This window comes from Oscarella lobularis, chromosome 17, assembly GCF_947507565.1.
Source record: "Oscarella lobularis chromosome 17, ooOscLobu1.1, whole genome shotgun sequence".
In the NCBI taxonomy this organism is placed as follows: domain Eukaryota; kingdom Metazoa; phylum Porifera; class Homoscleromorpha; order Homosclerophorida; family Oscarellidae; genus Oscarella; species Oscarella lobularis.
Window position 1 is genome coordinate 1,769,913 of NC_089191.1, and position 22,657 is coordinate 1,792,569.

Here is a 22,657-nt window from a genome sequence, read left to right on the forward strand (position 1 = left end):
CGTGAGATCAGGTCTCATTAGCTTGTGTCATAAGCCATTTTCTAATTGCCTTCACAACAGAGTATATCACTACAAGATACTTTCGTCTTTTGCATAAATATAGTTATAATACGTTCAGTACGTTCGTTCAATATCCCGGAGCCCTGTGTGCCTTTCACTCTTCCTGCTTTATCGCAGTTCTTCTCGTCTTCGCCGCGAAATCCAAGAACACTCTGTTCAGGGCTCTCCTCATCTCGATGTCTGTCCAATGCTGCCTTGGAAAACTTTTCTTGACAAGCCCTTGAGGTAATTAAGAGTACTACGATTTTCTCAATTATTATAATAATATCTTACCAATTAACTTTTCGTACTTCTCCATATTTGCTAAAGTCTTCTGCTCTCTCCCATTCTTGGTCTTCATTAACCCGCAGGTACTCAATTCTTCCTATCATTATATTACTTACTCCAATTACTAATGCGTTGCTCAATACAATTTGAAAACCTTAGAATAAAATTCGGGCAGAAGTTTTTTGGCCATCTTAATAGGATCTCCTGTCTCCTTTGCAAACTTGACACTAGCTTCAAATATTCTGACGTCGCCCATGGTAATGCACTATTAATTTACGTTATACTTGTTATTCCAAGCTACTACTATGTAGGAGAATCGCACCTCAGAATCTTCTTCTTCTTCGGTAGCCTTGAATTTCCTGTCCGGCTCCTCCCTCCCAATCTCATTGAAAATTATAGGGCACTCCTGCAAATGCACAATAATGAAGTATCAAATCACATAAATTTAACACCAGGAATATACTGTACACTGTAAATAATATCAAATTAGAAGTTTAGAAATTAACGTAAATTAATTTGAATGGAAAGTACCGTACCCTTGCCTTTTCCTTCGATCTATCGTTGCAGAAGGAGCTATTGAGAGAGACGGAGCTGTCATTCAGCTTCCATTTCGTATCTTTCTTGATCTCATTAATTGATTAATATTTGAAATTTATTTTTTATATCAAAATCAACTTTTTCGCAACCTCATTAAATTTTCTTTTACTGCCTGAGAAAATTTGGCCTTTTTCACTGGTATTGTGCTAAACAAAAATATTAACTTTCTGTCAACTTACAAATATATTTAATCTTGCCCGTTTAACAACTTTCAAAATTTTATCTGCGATCTTTTCCAGTTTCTGCAGGATGGGTATGATATCCACGCATCGACATTCTCCGGTCAGTGTCTTCACTTCCTCCGACTGAACTTCTCGATCAGCGACTGCGCCCAAGATTGCAATCTGCTCCGATACTGAAGCATTGCTGTCCTTGAAAAGCATAAATGGATACAATTAGTAATTGAGCAGTACGTTACAATTAGAGAGTAAATTATATTTTCTATATGTATACTTCATTCTTGCTATCATCTTTCGGTAGAATCACTTTCTCGACAGTCGCATGGTACATACCCATGGACTTGTACTTCGCAAGTACTCGTGATCCATTATGCAGCTCTTCAAAGTTGTTGCGCTCCAAAGGCTCCAATTTTGCAATCGATTTCTTTTCTCTAACACTGTCTTCGTCGTACTTGATCATGAATTGCCCTATAGAGGAGCCAAGGTTAGAGCAAAACAGATTTAAGCATGCATGTACATCCGGCGTGGTGTTTTCGCCACTGGCAGATATTTGCAAACCCCGCGTCGCTCTCAGAACAGTATTCCATGTCGTCGAATTCATGTTTTCGGACTAGACGGGCGCCGACGCCGCGAGAATTGCCCTCCATCGGTACCGAATTCAGCTGAAAAACACTAGAGGCCGCTATATGAGTGAATGACGTAACAATGAGAGAGGAGCCAATCAGAGACGGTCTCCCGAAATCCAATTAGTGACGCACGTTACCATCATAACGTTCTCCGCGAATTTGTGCTTTCGAGAATTAATAAGAGAGAAGATCCAATGAGCAGCCGAAGGCCAAAGCGATATCGCCTTTGGCGTGACGATCCCTACGCAAAAGTCCCGAAGCAGACGCTAAGTAGGTGGAAATTAACTTCGGCAATCCAGCACGACGACGAGTGTGATTTGTCGGAAGTAGAAGACGTGTCAGAAGGTGATTTGGATGGGTTTTATGTGCCTAATCCCTGCGTATAGTAAGAGTATATGTACATATATAACGTTCCTATAATGAAGTAGCGCGCGTGAGAGGGAATATATTGGGATTATTCGTGATTACCTAAATGCTAAAAAGTCCTAGATCTACTCCATAAATTTGGAATTATTATAGGGAGCAGTTCTGCTAGTGACTCCGAAATGGAACAAAATTCTGACAATGACAAAGTGATAGTAAATTATTATAGCTATATTTTTTTAACTTTTCATCTATGCATTACTAAAAATATAGAATGACAATATGGATGATCGTGAGATTTACGATAATCAGATCGATGATTCCATAAGCGAAGAATCAAGTGCGAAAATTAATTCCTTATAATTACTACCTGCATGTGAATCACTTTTTACACGCAATTAGATTGCGAAGACGAAGATTCATACCTGGAAGACAGATCCGACTTTGATTCAGATTCAGACAAAATGGATGACGAGAACTCCGACCAAGTAAAAAGATTCATTTTATTCACTCAACAAGTATCTGTCTTCGAGCATCATTTCTTGCCAAAGGGGAGTGATTTAAAAGATCCTTCGCAGACGCTTTATCCCTCGGCCAAAATTACCAAGGATTTCAGCTCCGTATCAATTTTGAAATTAGCTGCCAGGCATAACCTAACGAAAGCCGCTCTATCTGATATCTTGAAGTTAATATCACGTCATCTTCCATCGGATACCGCAACACCTAGTCATCTTCGTTCCGTCTACATGCTAGAGAAATGGGCGACTAAGAAGGACAAGATTGAGCATACCGTGTGCCTCTCTTGTGCTCAATTGATAGGCGAAGATAGCTGCAGCAAGCCCTCCTGTAAAGCTTCAGGAAAAGGCCACGTAAAATTCATCGAACTGTCTGTTGAAAAGCAGATCACCAAGTTTTTTCAAGGTACTTTTGATGTTTAATTTTACACTATACAGGTATGTGTGAATATTCTTTTTGTTACAGATGACCCAGGTTTTATCGGAAAGCTGACTGATTCCTGTCAAAGAGTAGATTCGAGCGAACCTTCTCTGCGAGACATTTTTGACGGACAGCTCTACCTGGAAAAAAAGAATGAGCAAAGGAGAAACGGAGCAGACATTCAGTTGTCTCTTACCCTTTCAACGGATGGTGTACAGTTATTTAAATCGTCATCACTATCTATGTGGCCTCTTTGGATACGAATTAATGATCTGCCGCCATCTATCAGGTAAAGCAAATCAAGTTACTTATCTTCGTTTGTAGAAATTTAATTAACAAGGTTCTACAACAAGTACAAGATTTTGGCTGGAGTTTGGGTTGGTAAGAGCAGGCCGCCCATGCTCTGGTTTCTGAAACCCTTCGTCACAGCTCTTAATGAGCTTAGCAGCAAAGGTATGATAGACTAGTTGTTAGATATATTGGAGAAGACTTAGAGTAACACAGAGCAAACTATATAGGGTTCAATATTCCTACAGAGGAAGAACCATTGCTTTGCAAGGTCTTTGTTACTTTGCTTGTAACTGACCTTCCCGCAAAGGCAGCTGTTCTTTCTCATACGCTGTTCAATGGAAAACACGGCTGCAGCTACTGCACTATCGAGGGAGAAGTTGTTCCTAAGGGCCGTGGTCATGCACGCGTATACAGCCACCAGCCTATGTTGGAGATGAGATCGCACCAAAGCATATTAGAAAATGCAAAAGTTGCATTGGAAGAAAACGTATAATAAGTCAAAAAGCTTTTCGTTAACTATTTATTTTATACAGAAACCTGTTTTGGGAATCAAGGGAGTTTCCCCTTTAGCTCGCTTGAATAGCTTCGATTTATCTCGAAGTGTAGGGATCGACTATATGCATTGCGTTTTGGAGGGTGTTGTGAAACGTCTGCTAGACCTCTGGTTTCAACCGTCCGAGGAGATTTACTGCATCAGCCTTTTCGCTGATGCAGTTGAAAAGCGATTAGAACAAATTAATCCACCTGAGATAGTAACGCGTTTGCCAAATACCATTATGAAAAGAAAACAATGGAAAGGTGATATACAACTCTTTCTCGTGTTACTGCTTAATTTCATATATACGTAGCTTCCGAATATCGATCGTGGCTGTTGTTCTATTCTCTCTCTGTGCTCCAAAATGTATTGCCTGATCATTTATGGTGGCACTTCAGTCTGCTTGTTGGAGCGATATCTATCTACTTGGGCACAAATATCACCAGAGAGCAGCAGAAGCATGCGGAAATAATGATTGACAAGTATTGTCGATTATACGAAAATTTCTATGGTACATTTTATGTATATGATCATAACCCGCCGCTGACACAAACCAATCATGCTGTAGACGATACGTAGCATGAAGGTGGCCTTTAATTAATACTCTTTTCTGTGTCAGGAAAAGAAAACTGCACAATGAATGTGCACCTACTTCGCCATATTCCAAATGATGTCGTGCTTCATGGACCACTTTGGACTCACTCTACCTTTGAGTTTGAATCTGTTAGTGGTCATCTGAGTCGACTTATTCATAGCAAGCATGACATTGAAACACAGGTGCGTAATTGATTTATATAAAAATATATAAGTAGTATTGCTCAAATTCACTGCATGGATGAAGGTTGCAGCGGCGTGGCAAATGTCCTCTGGCTTGCCTTCAACTAGTAACGATTTGTCGCCGGCTCTCGATCGCTTCAGGTTTAGCGTATATATTTCCATTCTAATGCAGAGGTACAAATAAATCTAATTTTTACATTTATGTAGTTCAAGGCGCTTTAAAAGGCAAGAACTTGAAAGTGGAATCTACGCTGTAGGTGCTCCGTACGAAGAGAAACTGAACGATGAAGTCATTACGGCATTAAAATGTGTAACGAAAAAGCCCTGCATCGCCTCTCTTTCATACAAGAGAATTTTCTACAAAAATTTGGGGCATATACACTGCAGAAAATATTCAAAAGCTCCGAAAAGAAACAACTACACGGTCCTTCTAAATATCAAGGGAAAATTAGTGTACGCTGCGATAGAAAAATTTCTTTCGATTTCTACCGAGAATACGTCTGATTTTCACTGCGTGATCTACAAGCCGTTAATGGAGAAAGATGCGTTTTTTAACGAAGAAGAAGCTCCAGAAGAAGTTGCTTGTCACTTGGTCATGTTAAATACCATCATCAAAAACGTCGAAAAGAGGGAGGAGATATCTGCTTGTCTCATAAATCAAATACAAAACAGAGTTGCTTTTATAGAACATGATCAAAAAATCCGACTCGTCCAAGTTCCTAACTGTTATGAAAGGGATTAAACGTTTGATTCCACATGACATGTGTTTTATTATATGTACATGCAGTTAGCATGATCGATTTCATAAGAATTTTTCAGATTTCATGAGGACTCATGAGAATCTGAAAGATTTTATTACGACTCATGAGAATCTGAAAGATTTCACGAGTACTCATGAGAATCTGAAAGATTTTATTAGGACTGATGAGAATCTGAAAGATTTCACGAGTACTCATGAGAATCTGAAAGATTTCATGACGACTCATGAGAATCTGAAAGATTTCATGAGGACTCACGAGAATCTGAAAGATTTCATGAGGACTCGTGAGGCCACATGAGATTTCATGAGGACTCACGAGGACTCGTGAGATCTCACGAGGACTCGTGAGATCTCACGATCTTTTCTGTACGGGTTCACCCACCTCCAGACCGGCATCCACAAGCAACAAGAGATTTATTACTTGGCGAACTTTCTTCAAATATTTCGGAGGGTAAATTGTCAACCACGTAACAGCCTTTTCGACGGTGCCAATAATTTTACAGTTAATAAATACTTTTATGTCAAATATAAATGACTGTAAATCGAGCACAACTCGAACCGCGATTTCAAGCGGAGGAAAAAACTCTTCTTTCAGGAGTACCTGAAGTTTTTTCGCCAACTTTTCGGCTTTGTCAACAACGTCCATAACTGGTTGAAAGATTTCTTCGGGAAAAGACAAGCTCGAGAAGAAGTCGCACAATTTCCGCAAAAAGTTTTTGCCAAAGTCTTTCACTTTCTCTAACACATTGTCTAAAGCATTAGACAAAAAATCGCTTGCTTTATTCCAAACATCAAACAGCTTCTGAACAAGCGATTTCAACCATTGAACCAATGGAAATCCAGACAAAGATATCTCACGCCGAACGCGTCCAGCCTTCGATATTGACTGATGGACTTCCACCTCGCGACGTCGTCTTCCAAACGAGGGCAAACTGACATCAGCTTCAAAGTCAAAACCACTCAAAAGCGCATCAACGACTCTCTTTCCCAAAGCGACAGCGTCAGCGACAGAAGCGTTTCGTGAAAATTCGATAACGTCGGTAACATTGTCAATAGCATAGCGAGCAAGAACGTGAAGACGGTCGACGTATTGTTCAACTTTATCGACAACGTCTGACAAACTAGCAATCTCTTTAATGTCTTCAACAATTTCTACGGCATCATCAATGAGAGGTTTGAGGTCGTCAGCTATGAGCTCACCAAGGCAGACAAGATTTCCCGAGCATTCCTGGGCAACAGAATTTTCTAAATCGTCAAAATACTTGTCTACAAGTGAACACAGGTCTTCAAGGAATTTTGAAATTTTTTTGGCGAGATTTTTAACAGGCGTTACTGCAGCTTCTGTCACCTCAAGTAAGCCTTTAGCAGCCGTATCGGTTGTAGCATTTACAAGATCATTGTAGCAGTTCAGCATTCCCGTTAACTTTGCTTCATACATAAGAACGATGTCGACAACGCCGCTGAAAGAGCACGTCAAATCAAACGTAAGACTAACATTCTTCGCTGCGTCCTTGATTGTGCCCAAGGAATCGATGAAGCCATTAACTTGATCAACAGCCGATGCAATGCGGTCTATGAAATCGTTAACAAACTCGATACCTTTTGATAGGTACTGAAGAGCGACTTCAGATGCCTTCTTTAACACAGTTAGAAGTTTATCTCTCATAGAATCAAGAAATGAATTCACGTTTTCCACTCCATCATCAATGAGATTCAATACAAAATCTCGACCTTGTTTGGCGTAATTTACAAAGTTCTTTGAGTCGGTGACGAACTCAACGACAGACTGAATCCAACCAGAAACTTCCAGAGTCCTATCTAAGATTTCGTTGATTCTTTCTGACACCTCGACAATTTCTGGAACCTTGCTACCGAGAACGCCAACTAATTCACTGACATCTCGCGCCATCTTTACGAAGCGGACAAAATCTTTGCCAGTCTCAAGATACTCACGAAAAGGGGCAAGTTTTTCTTCTATAACCTCGGCAAATTCTTCAATTTTTGTGTCAATAAAGTCTGAAACACTTCGATTGAAATCACGGGCAAAAGAATTAAATTTTGTGATCACTTCGTCGTCAATCAAAGTTGCCACTTTTTCAATACTTTCCTTCATTAAATTCTGCACTATTTGAAACAAATCAATAGCCGACAGTTGTCTGCCCTTAACGACAAACTCTTCAAACAGTTCATCAGAAGCATTTCTCAAGAAACCTTGAACTTTTTCCGTCATGTTAGCAACAAAATTCTGACTAAAAAGAAGCGCAAAATCTGCATGGCCTCTCACCAATGAGAGGAGTGACTGTGTAGTGCCACACAACTGCTTTTCGACAGCTCTTATTCCTACGCTGATAGGCACCAAAGCGCGGCCAACAATGCTAGGATCGAGAAGCGACTTCTTTCCAAGAGCAAGAATAAATTTCGTGGCGTCTGAAACAGCAGAAAAGCGTTCTAGCTGAGAGTGAAATTCATCGATGACAGAGCGTGAATTGGTAAGAATGTCTTTGAAGCTAATAACATTAACCTTGAAGTCTAAAACCAACTTTTTTGACGCTCGTTTGCCAAACTTGAATCCAAATTTGAAGCCGTCGAATACGAGTCCTCCCCAATCAATAAAGCCGGTAAAAAAATTTGACAAATCAATGATTTTTGGAAGAGTAATGCTGGGAAGATTAAAATCCCACGAGGGTAAGCCTGGCAAGTTGATGCCTTGAACGCCAGGTAGTTTAGGAAAGTCGAAATTGGGAAGGGTTACATCAGGAAAGTCCGGAAAGTCTAGCGCGAAACCTCGTATATTAAGCAGCCATTTTTCCAACGAAAAGCGCAAACTAGGACCATCGAAATTCACCGAAAAATCAAAATTGGAAAGTGATCCCGCCAAGTCACAAATCCATTTCCCAAATTTTGTTGAATTTGTTTCAGAAATTCCGTCAACGGCTTTTTTGACATGATTAACAGTGTCGGTCACATTTTCAATGTAACTGCCAAGAAGGTTGATTGGATCAACAACGTTGATGGTTAGATTACTACAAAGTTCGCTCAACTTTGCTAGTTTCTTTTCTGCGAAGGCTTTCAGAAATTCGAGCAAATCTCTCACAATGTCACGAAGAAACGTCAGACCGCCAACTCGACTTATGAAGCTTTTAATCTTCTTGATAAAATCCAAGACGACGTTACTGGCGGCCACGGCTTTGTCCAAAAGATCCATAGCACTGTGCATCAAATTCAAAAATGGAAGAACAGGCTTGAGGATTACGTCGACACTCAGAAAAGTGTCGTCAAGAAAATCAAGAACCGTTATCACAAATTCGACGAAAGGAGCAATACTGTTTCGAATATTGCCAAGAACCTTCTCGGCTGTACCAACAACGGCGTTAAGCAATTTCGAAAGAAACTCGTTTTTATATGAAAGGCCCGTTTGAAACGCAGCCCGGCCGTGAATGATGTCGAAGCGGAATCCAAATACATCAACAAAGGCGTTCACGTCATTGAAAATGTCCAGCTCTACCTTGGCGTCAAAAATGGACAAGTAGATGCGTACAAGATTGCGAAAGACAGCGACAAAACTAGCTTTAACTTTGTCAGCTCCAAAGTCTTTAGAAAACGTCTTGTCGACTCCGTACGCTTTGTCGACAAGAGGGTTAAGAAGTTTCTCCAGAATCTCTTCTATATCTATATCTGCCTTGCGCCTTGCTCGACTCAAGTGAGTTTCTTTCGCGTCTCGAACTGAGCGTAGTAGCAGGCCTTTTTTCAGAGTGGCGCGCGATTCTTCATCAGTGCGAGTCTTGAAAAACAGCAGCAAATGCTTCTCAACATCTGGGTAAACATGAACTGAATTGTGATATAGACGACTAAGGGCTTTAACGCCGTTCTCTGTTAGTTCATCTCTACGACTCAACATCGCGTCCACAGCAGCCAACTTTTCCGCTTCCGAGCGATTTCTGTCAGAAACAATGCGCACAAATACGGGCTCGACCTTCGCCCACGTCATATGTCGCATCCCGTAGACGGCAGCACGACGTATGCTCGTTCGATTGTGCTCCACCAGCTCAAGAAGCCGAACCAAGCTTTTATCGTGGCCGGCATTTCCGAGAGCCGCCGCGTGAGCAATCACGTGATCATCAAATTGACTCCACATTTCGCGCTCATCACGAACGGGACATGCACTGAGTCGCCTCTCCAAGTGACTGACGATGTCGACAGCTAGAATATTATCTCCACGTTCCCGCGCTTTTCGCGCTAAACGACCCAATGAGAGAGCTGCCGCGTGACGCGATTGCATGTCGAGGTAGTCCGCACGGGTTGTGACGTGTTTCAATTGAGAAACGAGTCTTGGATGAGGAACGTCAACGCCGTGCGTTGCAACAATAAGGTCAGAAAATCTTTCAGGTGTGGTTGCGATTGAATTGTTCCGCATGGCACGGACAATGCATTCTTGTCCGTACAGCGACGCGGCAAGCGCCTGAATAAGGTAACGCCATTGAGACGGAAGATCATTGCCTCTGCATATTAGATCAACGACTCGTCGTGCATTAGAATCGTCTGCGCGAATAATTTTCACTAGATTCAGCAAACATTGAGATCGTTTTGCAATTGGCGCTTCTTCCGTGATGCAGTTTATTAGCTGAGGTGCATCAGCACTAGTACGCGCTTCCGGTCCATTCTCAAATTCAAAGACAGGAGCTGTCAGTGGTCCAGAACGACTGTCCTTAACCAGAAGTTCATCTTTGATGAAATGATCCAAATTGATTTGTGCTGAGCGTTTGTGACGATGACGAGCGTCCACGCTATCGCATACACCAACGAAGTGCAATTTAGATACGCCACGGATAGAGAGATCAGCATTGCTGCGTTTGTAAACAGTTTCGGTGTCGGCTCTCCTGCCCTTGGCCGAGTGAGGTAAATAGCTCACAAGGTGTCGGTGAGAAGAGCGAACGAAACTAAACAGAACTTTGCAGAGTCTGAAAACACCATTATAAGATATTCTACCTGTTGTTCACCAAATAAACAAAATGCTGACGTTTTTCGTCGCGGTCACCAGGCTCAAAATTATTCTCTTGCGACGTCGAAAAAATGTAGTCTTCGTGCTTGTGACTCTTGGCTATGTGATACGTACCACTTGTAGCCCCGGGCGAGATAGTAAAGCGACCGCGATGAAGTCCATTCTCGTCTATGTCGTTTGACTCGTATTCCATCTCGTGACTCATTGTCAAGTTTAGGCTGAATCCGGAGAGAATTCCTTTTAGAAAAAAACATAAAAAAAAGCAAGAAAACAGTATGCTTAACACCGTTATACCCTTCTTAAGCGCTATCGCTTCATCGCTGTCGTTTTCGGAGTAGTACACTTCTTGTACCACTCCACAGCTGTCTTGAGTGAAGTAAAAATCGGCGGACAGCGTCTTTTCGAGATAAGGATCCGAAGGAGAGCTCCTGATAACGTTAAGACTTTCGCTAACAACATTTCGAGGATTCTTCACGTTCAGTTTCAACAACCACGCATCTTCACCGTGATTGCCGACAACAGTCAGTAAAACCTAGACGGAAAGAGGCGATAGTTTCCAATTTTTAATTTAAAAAACGTGTAAAAACTTAAAACAGTTCACCTACAGATTACTGCGAAGTCAATAATTCATCCACTAACGTGGTTATAGCATAACTAAAATCGTGAGTCGGTCTAAAGAGGGCGGACAAAGAAAAGCAGAGGGCGCCTCTGCCTCCTTCAGACAAAACGTTTTCAGCATCCAAAAATGCACACATATAATTAAATAGCGACAAACGGTCAGGATAATCCACTTTTATACGCACCCATCCATGAACGTCTCAAAATTCACCCATGTACGCACGTACCTTTGCCGCCATTCCATGTCCACCGCTTTTAGTCGAGTGAAAGTGAAGCTGCATAGTGTAGTCGTATTCCAGGCAAAAAGGAGCAGAAAAATAGCTAAAAGCCAAAGACTCTCCCTGACCCGCTGTGTTTAACACAGAGGACGCGCCGGCAGAGAGCCGATCAGACAGCTCCACAACGCCTTCTGCCAGCCAAATAATAAAAAGAGGTAGAACTGCGCGCAAAGCGGCCATGATGAAGACAACAACGCCCAATCGTCGCAGCTGAAGAGAAACTCGCTGCAGGGAAAAGGCAAGAACGGCTACTCTGCAGCGAGAGACGTGTGATAACATAGAATGAGATTACCTTGTAAAATTTGTTAGCCTATAATCCTGGCTTGAAATTGAAAGCAATACGTCCTATTGACAAACTACCTTTTAAACTCACTTTAAAAAATGAAAAAATTATGACAGATGTCTCGCCATCTACATCGCCGAAACGTTAATTAAATAATCTGCAGATATGAAACTAGCCAAAAATAAGCTAATGGATGTTCATTTGTGGGTTAAGAAACGCCGAAAAGTCCGGAGTAGTAAATAAATATAAAAACTTAAGAACTACAATAGAATGTTCAATTAAATATAATTGAGGGTAATAACGCTGAAAACCTCGAATCACCCTCAGCTTGTAGTCTGCGTCAACTTTGTAGTCGAATGTTTTCATAGAGCAAGTAATTTTAAGAAAACATCGGTTTTGAAACTCTTCATCTTGGAGATCGAGGACGAAGACTATTTGTCGGCTAGCAGGGCTAACAGGCCGTTTTGCATAGGGATGGGGATTTCGAACAACGATCCCGATACGCAGGAAAATTCGTTTGCTGGCCTTATATATATATTACCGTACGGATACCCTTTCGCCGTCTTACCTATTCGGATTTTTTTCGGATTCGATCGGTCGAACAAACGCTTTGAAAAATACCTACGAAAATAATTTGACGTACAGACGTCTAGTCGTGCCCCGATCGCAGAAGGTCGGCCTATCGTATGTCGTCCGTCCGTACGAAAAGAGAAATTTGCCGGTGGCAATACTGTACAATGTATTGAGATTTCTACGTCGATCGATCGCGGTAAATCTAGCGAATTGCGAGGCTCGCGTACTGCCCGCAGGTCCCATACGTTCCCGAGTTGCCTTACCTCTAGAAACGAAACTCTTTTCCGTCGCTCTTGGCCGGGCAAACGCTGAAAATCGTAAGGTAACAAATCGCCGTCGCAAAAAGTATAAAAAAGGGCGTGACAGGTTCGCCTTTGGCTATTGGCCAGTCTAGGAAAGGAACGCGAAACTCAATATGGTTGACACGCGACTCGCTCAAGATTACCGACCGAATCGAGCCATTTCTGTCGTTTTACAATGACTCAAAGTACATGGAATGTTCGTATCTCACGCGCGGTCGCCAACGGCAGTAGATCTAGCTGGCCTCTACTTATCTCCCCGACCCAAAAGCTTCCGTCATACGGGAGTGCTGGAAGCACTCTCTTTCGATGCTACGACCTCCGACGAAGCAGCAAGGTACGAAACGATATCTCAGCAACCGCAAGGGACGCGTTTTTCACGTGCTAATGTCGTTGAAACCGCATGAGATGATGTTCGACACGAAAATGGGCGGACGGTGTGATTTCACTTCAGTATTAGCGTCTCGCGCTCTCCTCGCGTTGCCTTAGCACTGACAGTCCTTCTGCGGCAAAGCCATTTGAGGCATACTTGGGACCGAACTATACGTACTGCTGAACGGGAAGTCAAATGTCCTGCCATTTTATTGGTCGTGATTTGTTTTTCATATGCTTTTATCGTTTTTCTCTTTTTCTTAGAAAGAAATGACTGTATCGTGAGAGGATGAATGATCTATTAGGCCCCAATTAGCTAGGGTTAGCGCACTACCGTCACATCCCCCCTTCTTCAAACAAAACAAAACAAAAAAAAAGTAGACTACACAGACAACACAAAGAAGAGTTAAGAGTTCAACACTGCGCACGTGGATGGTCAGGAGAAAAAGCGTCGGAGTACAGCGGAGTAGTGCATCTTTCTTCGGGCGATGGGCGGCAGATCCGTGAGATAATTGTCGGACAGGTGCGTAACGAGAGTAATGAACGCGTACGCGTCCCACGCTTGGCGCAACGGTTGCCAGGCGTCTGCGATGGTATCAGCGCTGCGGCCTTTGAACTCGCCGGCAGAGGGACGCTGGTCGGCCGCACGATCGAGGACGCGCGGCGAAGTCGGAGCAGCGAAACGGTCGACGAAGATAGGTGAGAGTCTTTACGTGAGCGCGACGGCGTAGAGAGCATAGATGAGTGAGAGAGAGACGACGTGGGAGGTCGCGAAGTGAAAGAGAGCAGACAGGCAGACGGTGGTAAAGTGAAAACGAGCGGACGGGCAGTCGGCGATGCGGACGGCGAAGAAGACATAGAAGAAGGCGTAGAAGAAGGTAAGATTGGCGATGCGGACGGCGAAGAAGGCAGAGAAGAAGGCAGAAAAGAAGAAAACGTAGAAGAAGGCAGAGAAGAAGACGTAGAAGAAGGCAGAAAAGAAGGCAAGCGTGCGTCGTCGCTCAAGCGAGACGACGAAAAACGAGGAGAAGCGCGAGAGACGGACGATGGCGTTGCAGTAGGTGGGATTGCGTCGTAGAGCGACGGCGAGGAGAGAGCAGAAAGTAGGCTTGCGTCGTAGAGCGACGGCGAGGAAAGCGCAGTAGGTACTCTTGCGTCGTAGCACGACGGCGAGGTGAGTAGAGGAGGTACTCTTGCGTCGTAGCACGACGGCGAGGCGAGTATAGGAGATGCTCTTGCGTCGTAGAGCGACGGCGAGGCGAGCAAAGGAGAGCGCAAGTGACCCATCCTGTCACCATGTATCGTGAGAGGATGAATGATCTATTAGGCCCCAATTAGCTAGGGTTAGCGCACTACCGTCACAATGACTAATAATTCTTTATCAACTCAAAAACTTCCTCGAATGTGCGAAACGATTCTAAATCATCGAACGTGTTTGAAAGTCAATCTGTTTCGGTTTGACTTGTGGAATACATGCCTTGCTCTACTGATTATTTTTGTTCACTTTTCCGAAGCACAAAACTATAACCCAATTAACCGTGACCAAGTATTTATACTTCCAACGCCTGCTCCTACGTGTACTCCCTGGACCGATTGGAGCAATTGCAGTGCACCTTGCTACGACGAATCAAGCGTTCGCTCAAGAACACACTATGTTTCTGAAAATCAGATGTGTGTTCTTAAAGCAGAAGAATTAAGTTGCTTTGTACATTTGAATGCCTGCGAAATCAACGGTATTTGCTACGATTATAACCACCGGCGGTCTTCAACAGGCAACCAATCGTGTCAGGTATTCCCTTTACTACTGTTGATGTACTGCTTCGTTCGTTGAGTTTTTTATTTGGATTATAGGAATGCGACGGAACGGTGTCACACGACGAATGGGCGGTTCTTTCGGGTGGATCGTGCAACGACAGCCAAGCGTGCACTAGGAACGACCAGTGCGGAGACGGAGTATGCAGTGGAAGTCTGTTTTCGTGTAAATCCTGTGAGTATTGCAATGGAACTGGGTGCATATTGAAGTCTGGCTATTGTCTGATTGATATGAGTTGTCGGAACAGAGGAGAAAGGCATGATGACACGCAACACTCGCAGTGCCAGGTAGATCTACCCCAATATTATCAATAGTGTATACTGAAACTGTTTTTTTCTCTTTTCGTTAAGTCTTGCCAACCAAATAACAGTACTACGGTGTGGACGCCTCTTACAGGCAACAACTGCAATGACAACGATTCGTGCACGCATTCTGATAAATGTAAAGAAGATGGCTTGTGTGAGGGGACTCGAATTGAGTGCTCCTTGCCGTGCCAAGGTTGCAATGGGACGAGCACTTGTGACGTAATTAAAGGCTGCTTGTGGGATTCCACTACTTGCGGCTGCTTTATTAATGGGACTTGCTACTACGACGGAGAAAAAAATCCGCACAATCAGTGTCAATATTGCGACATTTTCTCTACGGCAAGTCATTGGACGAATTACTCAAAGGGCTTTCCCTGCGATGACAATAATTCGTGCACGCGCAATGACATATGCAGCAACGGAACGTGCTCGGGCTACAATTTTACACACGAATGCGCAAATCACACTGTTGACACTAATCCTTGCGTGAGTGGTACACGATGTGATGGATCAGAGTGCCTTCCGGTATACCATGAGGCGAATTATTCATGCTATACTAGCAAAGATCAGTGTGACTATCCTGATTTGACTTGCGAAGGAGGTAGAGCAGAGTGTAGACACTGCGAAGGAGGAAACTGCACAACAGTTCATCTTGGAAACACGCCCAAGAGAACGTCTGGCGTTGATTTATCTATTGCGGCAATTTTCGTGTACAAATCTGATGCTTCAACTCTTCTTTCCCTTAAGATGGCTTCAGATGGCAACGAATATTTCATGATAACAAACAACAAAGAAATAAAAATTACATTTATAAATTTCACAGTGCCCTGTGACAACGTAACACTTGACTGGCAGTTGGCTGCGGCTACTGGAAATGAAACGGTCGTGGCTCCGCAGACAGTTACAACCACGAGTGCCGGTACGGTAGATGTACTGCTAACAAATCAGTCCTTAACAAACGGAGCCATTTATGTCGTCAATGTGTTAGCAAAAAATGTCAGAAACGATATCTCATTTCTTAATTCTTCTTTAATTCTAGTCGACACGACTCCTCCCCTCATTGGCATCATTTATGACGGAAATCGTCCTCAACCCAATCAGCATGAGGACATTACTTATCAAATGAACAACCGGTCTATTAGGGCCCACTGGAATAGCGCTTTAATATACGACAGCGAAAGTGGACTAGAAGAAAAGTACGAGATGGCTGTTGGTACAGCTCCAAACGGAAGCAATACCCACAACTTCACAGAAGTGCAGGCAGATTCTGGCAACGTCACTGTGTCTTTGCAGCACAATACGACTTATTACGTCACGCTTCGTGTTTATAACCGAGCTGGACTTTTCTCGATAGGATCTTCCAACGGCGTCAAGGTCGATATAACGAATCCGGTTACAGGAACATTGGCGATTGTAAAAGATGATAACTACACCCAACTGAACTTTGTTAACAAATCGCTCACGTCTCGAATTCGGGCTCGTCTGCGCGGCTGCAACGATCCCGAGAGTGGCATAAGTAAAATTCAATGGACGGTATGCGCTGAAAGTGTTACCAATGCGTCAGACTCCGCCTGCAATGAGGATGGGTATAAAGAGTATTTGAATTGTTCCTATCCTGAGGACTGCGTTATAATTGTAACTCTTCCTACGGACGAACGTCGTATTTTGCACAACGGAAGCTTCTTGTCTGGGTACTCGTACAATTTGAGGTTGATTGTAACCAACGGCGCTCTCAGGAAAAGTTTTATTACCTCAACTAAATTCATCACCGATTACAGTCCACCTGAAGCTGGCAAAGTGCTGGATGGACTTTCTAAAGGCAAAGACATTGACTTTCAGAGCGCTAATACGTCTGTTGATGTTAATTGGAGCGACTTCAAGGATGAAGAAAGCAAACTTGATTACTGCCAAGTGGCGGTTCGTGAATCAAACACAACGCAGGATTCAGCATTCAAAAATGTATCCGTGTCGAGAGGAAGCGCAACTATGGCAGGCAACACGACCGTTACCAATCTTACACTGGCCACGGGAAAGAGATACATTGTCAAAATTAGATGTTTTAACAAAGCGGGGCTTTATACAGACGCTTTTTCCGACGGCGTTTTAGTGGATGCTTTTCCTCCAGGAACGACAAAAATCAATGATACTCGCTTTGAAGATGTGCTAAACGTCGACACCGTGGACAGAGACTACCAGGCTAGTCTAACAGGCATTCGCACAAAATGGAAGCGTTTTTCGTCTCTCAGCGAGTTAAATTTCTGCTACTGGTCTCTCAAAAACCAAAGCAAAGTAGTCGTCTTCGAAAAAGAAATTTTTCCAAATGTCACTTCGTTTTCTTATTCGCTCTTGCTTGTTCACAACACAACGTACTACGCTAGTGTACGATGCACTAGCAACGCTGGACTGTCTTCCATCGGAACGTCTGACGGAATTACTCCAGACGATACGCACCCTATTGCTGGAGTAGTCTACGATCTCTGTGCTGATTCTTGTAGTCTGTTGACTGATATTGACTATTCGTCCAACACTACAGCGCTTGCATTTCGCTGGGACGGATTTTCCGATCCTGATAGTGGAATGGAGTTTTACGAGTGGTCTTGGAGTTCTAACCCAGCCTGTTTCAACAACTCGGGGAGACTTGAATCATCCCAAAAAATGAACGGGTCCTACTGGGTTCATGTATTGTCATGCATGTTCCTGAATCACAACACGCTCTACCGTGCGACCGTTCTAGGTTACAACGGAGCAGGACTGAAGGTGAAAAGCGTTTCAGATGGTGTTTTAATTGATACGACTCCACCAAAGAAGGTCTTGGTAAAGGACGGTGAAAGTCCCTTGGCTGACATAGACTATCATTCTTCTAATAGCGTGATATCATTCACTTGGCCTTTGATTCGCGATGACGAGTCGTATATTGCCATTTTAGAAGTTGGTCTTGGATCCGAACCAGGAGATAGCAATGTTGTCAATATGACAACAGTTGTGAATGAAACGACGTCTCACACGTTCAGCGACTTGAACCTTCAACAGAATGACGTTTACTATGCTAAGGTTTGTGCAACAAATACAGCCGGTCTTCAAACATGCGTTCATTCTGACGGCGTCTTGATTGACCTATCTGGTCCTGTGAAAGGCGTCGTCATTCACGGTACCGTGAAGCCAGGCAACAATTTCCAAAGTGAAAACACAAAGATAGCCGCTCACTGGTATGGATTCAGTGACTTGGAAAGTGCTGTTGATTATTTTGAATGGGCAATTGGAACGTCAGCTAACGGAACTGATATCATGAACTACACAGATGTGGGTTCAAACGTCACTTTTAGCACCGACATTCAGCTTGACAATGGCAAAAAATATTTTATTTCTGTTCTCTGCTACAACAAAGCTGGTCTTCAAATTGCCGCTTCGTCCAATGGAGTAACGGTCGACGTCACGTCACCCGTAGTACCGCCTGCAGAGAACGTAATCGTGAACATTGTTGAAGGACGGGCGCTCAACGCGTCGTGGCCCGGCTTCACTGACACAGAGAGTCCTATGTGGTACTACAAGTGGGCTATTGGCACGAAGAAGTGTGGTACGCAAGTGCAAAATTACATGAACGTTGGCACAAAGACAAAAGGTTCTTGCATGACAAACTTCGTTTCTGGGCTTAGGTACTATGTAGCGGTTGCTGGAAAAAATCGAGCTGGTCTGATCTCTAAGGTTTGTACCGAGGGGACTTTGTATGACGAAATTCCTCCTATTACAGGCACTGTTCGTGACGGCAACGGAAACGGCGATCTTGCTTTTCAATCTACACTATCACATCTTTCAGCCAATTGGGACATGTTTACTGATGATCACAGCAAGCTCAAGGAGTGCCACATTGGAATTGGCACCACAAACTCGACTGACGATTTTTATTCATATGAGATGGTCTCGATAAATGCTACATCTCACGTTTTTTCTTCTTTGACGATGACGTCTGGTGCGAAGTACTTTGTCCTTGTTCGGTGTGCAAATGAACTCGGTCTCGTTTCAGTTCAGTCGTCTAATGGTATAGTCATCGATGCAACTCCACCCGCAGATGGAACCGTTACTACTCCAAGGTATCAGTACTCTCTTGAAGTCATAGTAGCGCGGTGGAACAATTTCACTGATCCAGAAAGTGGCATAGACAGTTATTGGTGGTCGATTAGCCGTACAGCTCCTTTGCCAAAGCAAGAAATTCAGCCGTTTTTTGACGTGAAGCTCGACACGGCTGCTACTGCAGAAAATCTAACTCTTCAAACGAATGGGATGTACTTCGTCTACGTAAAGGCATTCAATAAAGCTCATCTGTACTCGGTGAAGTCGTCGAGTGGACTCATGATCGATGTTTCTCCTCCTAGTGGAGGTTATGTGCTTGACGGAATGAGCCAAATCGATATTGACTGGAAATACGAGATGACTGGAATAGGAGCTCATTGGTACAATTTTACTGATACTCAAAGTCGCATTGAGTCATACAGATGGTCCGTAGGCACTGATAAGGATGGGTGCCAGGTGCTTCCGTTTACCAGTGTAGCTCTACGTACGTCAGCTTTTTGCCAGAACTGCTCTTTCACTGCTAACGTCAAATACTTAGTTACTGTCGAGGCATCTAACGGCGCCGGACTTAAAAGCACTGCTACCTCTGATGGCTTTAGAATAGATCTGACCAGACCAAAAGCAGGCTTTATAACGGGACTCAAATGGTCTACAAATAATCTGCTAACGGTGAATTGGACTGGAGGATACGATCATCAAAGCGGACCTCCGCAGTGTCAGCTATTCCTCACTGCTCCTAAGCAGTGGGCTATTCAGTTAAGCCTTCAAAGTGCTGTTAGGCAAACGATAAACGTGAGCACCAACGGATATTCGTACTCTAAAAATGTTGAAGTTTATGCAAATTGCACGAACAGAGCTTCATTGACGTCGACGTCACCCTTTGTAAGCATAGATGGAACGCCGCCAGCCGCTGGAATGATTGAGCTATTGCATTACGACAACACTTCTTTCACTGTACAATTCAGTGAGTTTCGCGATCCGGAGTCTATTGTTGACTCAATTGAGTTACGTCAAGGCGGAAATCGGTCAAGTGACTCTACTGTGCTCTCACCGTATGAAGGATTTGTGTACACACATTCGGTGCACAGCGGATCTCTTTACGGGACAACTCAAATCGTTTCTGCTAGAGCTCTTAGCACGGCAGGTCTTGTTTCTAACTGGATTGAAAAAGCATTTCACTTGCCGGCTCCTACAGAGAGTCTTAGTCCATCTGACTGCTGCAATATAGAAATGACATATACAGTTGCGGTGATAAAGATTTCCTGGCATTGGCGGAACGGTCTCAATAACGAATCATATGCTCTTGGCTACCAATACTACTTCAGCATAGGCACCGTCCCCGGAGGCAATCAGATACTTAACTATACTTCTACTGGCTCAGCAAGAAACGCCGTCTGCACGTCCTGCCTATTGCTTCAAGGCGAACGCTACTACGTCAGTCTTCGCTCTTCGCTGGATTCATTCATTACTTATACTAATCATCAGTCTGAGGGCTTTTTGATTGACCTGACGCCGCCTATAGCTGGAGACGTTCTTGATGGATTGACTGCTGACAGAAGTTATTACACAGTGAACGAATCTTTTAGCGCCAAGTGGAAGGGCTTCACTGATCCCGACAGTCCAGTAGAATCGTGCAAAATTTGCGTTATCGAGTCATCTTCTAGCAACGTCATCTGGAGTGAAGAGAAAAGCTCAAACGGCACAGGAGCAATTACTATACAACTAACAACGTGGATTCACAGCTACCTGTATAAGACAAAAGTGTCGTGCAGGAACGAGATTGGCCTGGTAGCAGAGGCGCTCTCTGACGGATTTGTTGTAGATGAAACACCACCTAACGGTGGCGTGGTTAGTCTGATCCTTGGTACCACATCTAATGAACTTGTCAACGTTTCGGGGCTATGGTCAGACTTTGTTGACAACGAAAGTGGCATTTCCACCTACGAGTGGATGATTGTGAAGTCAGGAGCGCATCCCAATGGATCTATGAATGCCGCTGGAAAAGACACATCTTTTTCTGCCCTAGTCAATTTGACGACCGCCACCAAATACGAACTCCTCATAAATGCAACAAACTCTGTAGGATTGGAGACTCTTAAAAGGTCCGTCGAAGTCGTTTACGACGCAACGGCGCCAAAGGGATCGTACGTGCAAGATGGGGCTGGTGCATCAGACCTCGACTACCAGTTCTCGACGGTAGGAATTTCAGCGACATGGGGGAAAATGACTGACGAAGAAACCGGAATTGATGACTGTGCATGGTACGTCGGAACCAGACCGGGCGGCGCCGAATTGCTTTCTCCTGAATCGATTGGCCTGAGAATGAACGCGAGTTGCCTGCACTGCGTTCTGACACCGGGAATGACGTACTACACGTCAGTGATGTGCTACAATGCAGCTGGACTTCAAACGATTGCCTCTTCCAATGGAATCCTTGTCGATCCCACCAGGCCAATTCCCGGTCGAGTTTACGACGGAAAAGGCAAGCGTGATAGAAATTTTCAAGGCGACTCTTCTTACATAGACTGCAGCTGGGACGACTTCAGTGATCCTGATAGCGGCATTGTTGCCTACAGGTCCTGCTTGGGAACAACTAAAACCGTGTGCAATGTCAAGGAAAAAAGCGAAGTAACCAACTCTACCGAATGGCGTTTCGTCGGAGTGAAACTCCAGCACACATGGACCTACTATTGCTTAGTAACAGGAATCAATGCGGCAGGACTATCGTATACTTCCACGTCTGACGGGGTCACCGTGGACATGACGTCACCGAAAGGAGGAACAGTTATTGACGGTAAAGAAGTCGACATTGACTGTCAATACTCTAACGAAGTCGTCGCGGCAACATGGTTCGATTTCTACGATAGCGAGTCGGGGATTGTCGACTATGAATGGAGCATTGGAACGACGCATGGACAAGGCGACATTCAAGGATTCGTTTCGGTTGGATTGAATTTGACAGCTTCAAATCCAAACGCCACGTTGCCTGTGGACACCATGATTTTCGTCACCGTTCGCGCTTACAATGAAGCCGGCAGAAGAACGGCCGTTTCGTCCGACGGAGTTCTGTTAAGCGATCCTCAAAATGGCTCGTCCGAAAGATGTGTTTCTCTCTTTGTTCCGTAATTTTGTCATAGATGAGTTCGATAGTTGTAAGGTTGTTGTGTCCATGGGATAGATTCAGGTGTACGCATAGATTAGAGAGTTACGTTAGAGACTTACTTGTCATGGATGTTTTGAGTTTGTGATAGTTGTAAGGCATGTTCCTTCAGGCTTACGCATTCAGCTAGAAAGTTACTTGATGTCATTGACATTAGTTTAGCGATATTGATTACCGTCATAAAATGTCTTAAGTAACCAATGTGAATCATGGTCAAACACACGCCGACATTGGACACTGCTTAAGCTGACCCTATGCACATATAAAATCAGATCATCACATAGACATTTCGGTGAAAAAAAAACAATACAAATATAAATATATTTACGTCACACTTGCTAAGGTGAAAATTGGGACTCACGCGAAAAATTTCGATTACCCGCGCGACGTAACTGATTAGTTTTGCGCGGTTTTGATTTTTTTTTACGCGAAAGCAAGATGGCGGAAGAACGATGGAAAAAGACATCGAAAGGGGCCCCCGCACGCACGCGCGTGCGT

At 43.8% G+C, this 22,657-nt stretch overlaps 2 protein-coding genes across 3 annotated transcripts; one reads left to right on the plus strand and one right to left on the minus strand.

Annotated features, from left to right (window-relative positions):
• Nucleotide 1: 1 nt before the first annotated feature.
• On the minus strand, nucleotides 2–1,782 carry LOC136197152 (uncharacterized). Of its 2 annotated transcripts, XM_065986869.1 has the most exons (10): nucleotides 1,621–1,782; nucleotides 1,378–1,571; nucleotides 1,122–1,295; nucleotides 1,014–1,070; nucleotides 864–953; nucleotides 650–733; nucleotides 482–592; nucleotides 334–424; nucleotides 122–279; nucleotides 2–69 (listed from the first exon to the last, which is right to left on the minus strand). In XM_065986869.1, exons 1-9 carry the CDS (start codon nucleotides 1,748–1,750, stop codon nucleotides 155–157), a joined length of 1,056 nt encoding a protein of 351 aa, XP_065842941.1. In that variant the 5' UTR covers nucleotides 1,751–1,782; the 3' UTR covers nucleotides 2–69; nucleotides 122–154. The 2 variants fall into 2 exon arrangements, with proteins under 2 accessions (XP_065842941.1, XP_065842940.1); XM_065986868.1 differs by having other exon boundaries at nucleotides 29–279.
• A 10,984-nt stretch (nucleotides 1,783–12,766) lies between these two features.
• On the plus strand, nucleotides 12,767–22,185 carry LOC136197154 (uncharacterized). Its single transcript, XM_065986870.1, has 3 exons — nucleotides 12,767–14,602; nucleotides 14,665–14,913; nucleotides 14,977–22,185. The coding sequence occupies exons 1-3, from the start codon at nucleotides 14,177–14,179 to the stop codon at nucleotides 22,123–22,125; spliced, it is 7,824 nt and encodes a 2,607-aa protein (XP_065842942.1). The 5' UTR covers nucleotides 12,767–14,176; the 3' UTR covers nucleotides 22,126–22,185.
• Nucleotides 22,186–22,657: the final 472 nt, after the last annotated feature.

What these genes read in the sequence shown, in the direction of transcription:
- LOC136197154 (XM_065986870.1), top strand. Translation starts at nt 14,177, where the DNA reads ATGACTAATAATTCTTTATCAACTCAAAAACTTCCTCGAATGTGCGAA. An exon ending in CAGGCAACCAATCGTGTCAG is followed by an intron (nt 14,603 to 14,664) that starts GTATTCCCTTTA and finishes TTTGGATTATAG; the next exon opens with GAATGCGACGGAACGGTGTC. An exon ending in CGCAACACTCGCAGTGCCAG is followed by an intron (nt 14,914 to 14,976) that starts GTAGATCTACCC and finishes CTTTTCGTTAAG; the next exon opens with TCTTGCCAACCAAATAACAG.
- LOC136197152 (XM_065986869.1), bottom strand. Translation starts at nt 1,750, where the DNA reads ATGGAGGGCAATTCTCGCGGCGTCGGCGCCCGTCTAGTCCGAAAACAT. An exon ending in GCGAAAACACCACGCCGGAT is followed by an intron (nt 1,572 to 1,620) that starts GTACATGCATGC and finishes GCTCCTCTATAG; the next exon opens with GGCAATTCATGATCAAGTAC. An exon ending in AAGATGATAGCAAGAATGAA is followed by an intron (nt 1,296 to 1,377) that starts GTATACATATAG and finishes ATGCTTTTCAAG; the next exon opens with GACAGCAATGCTTCAGTATC.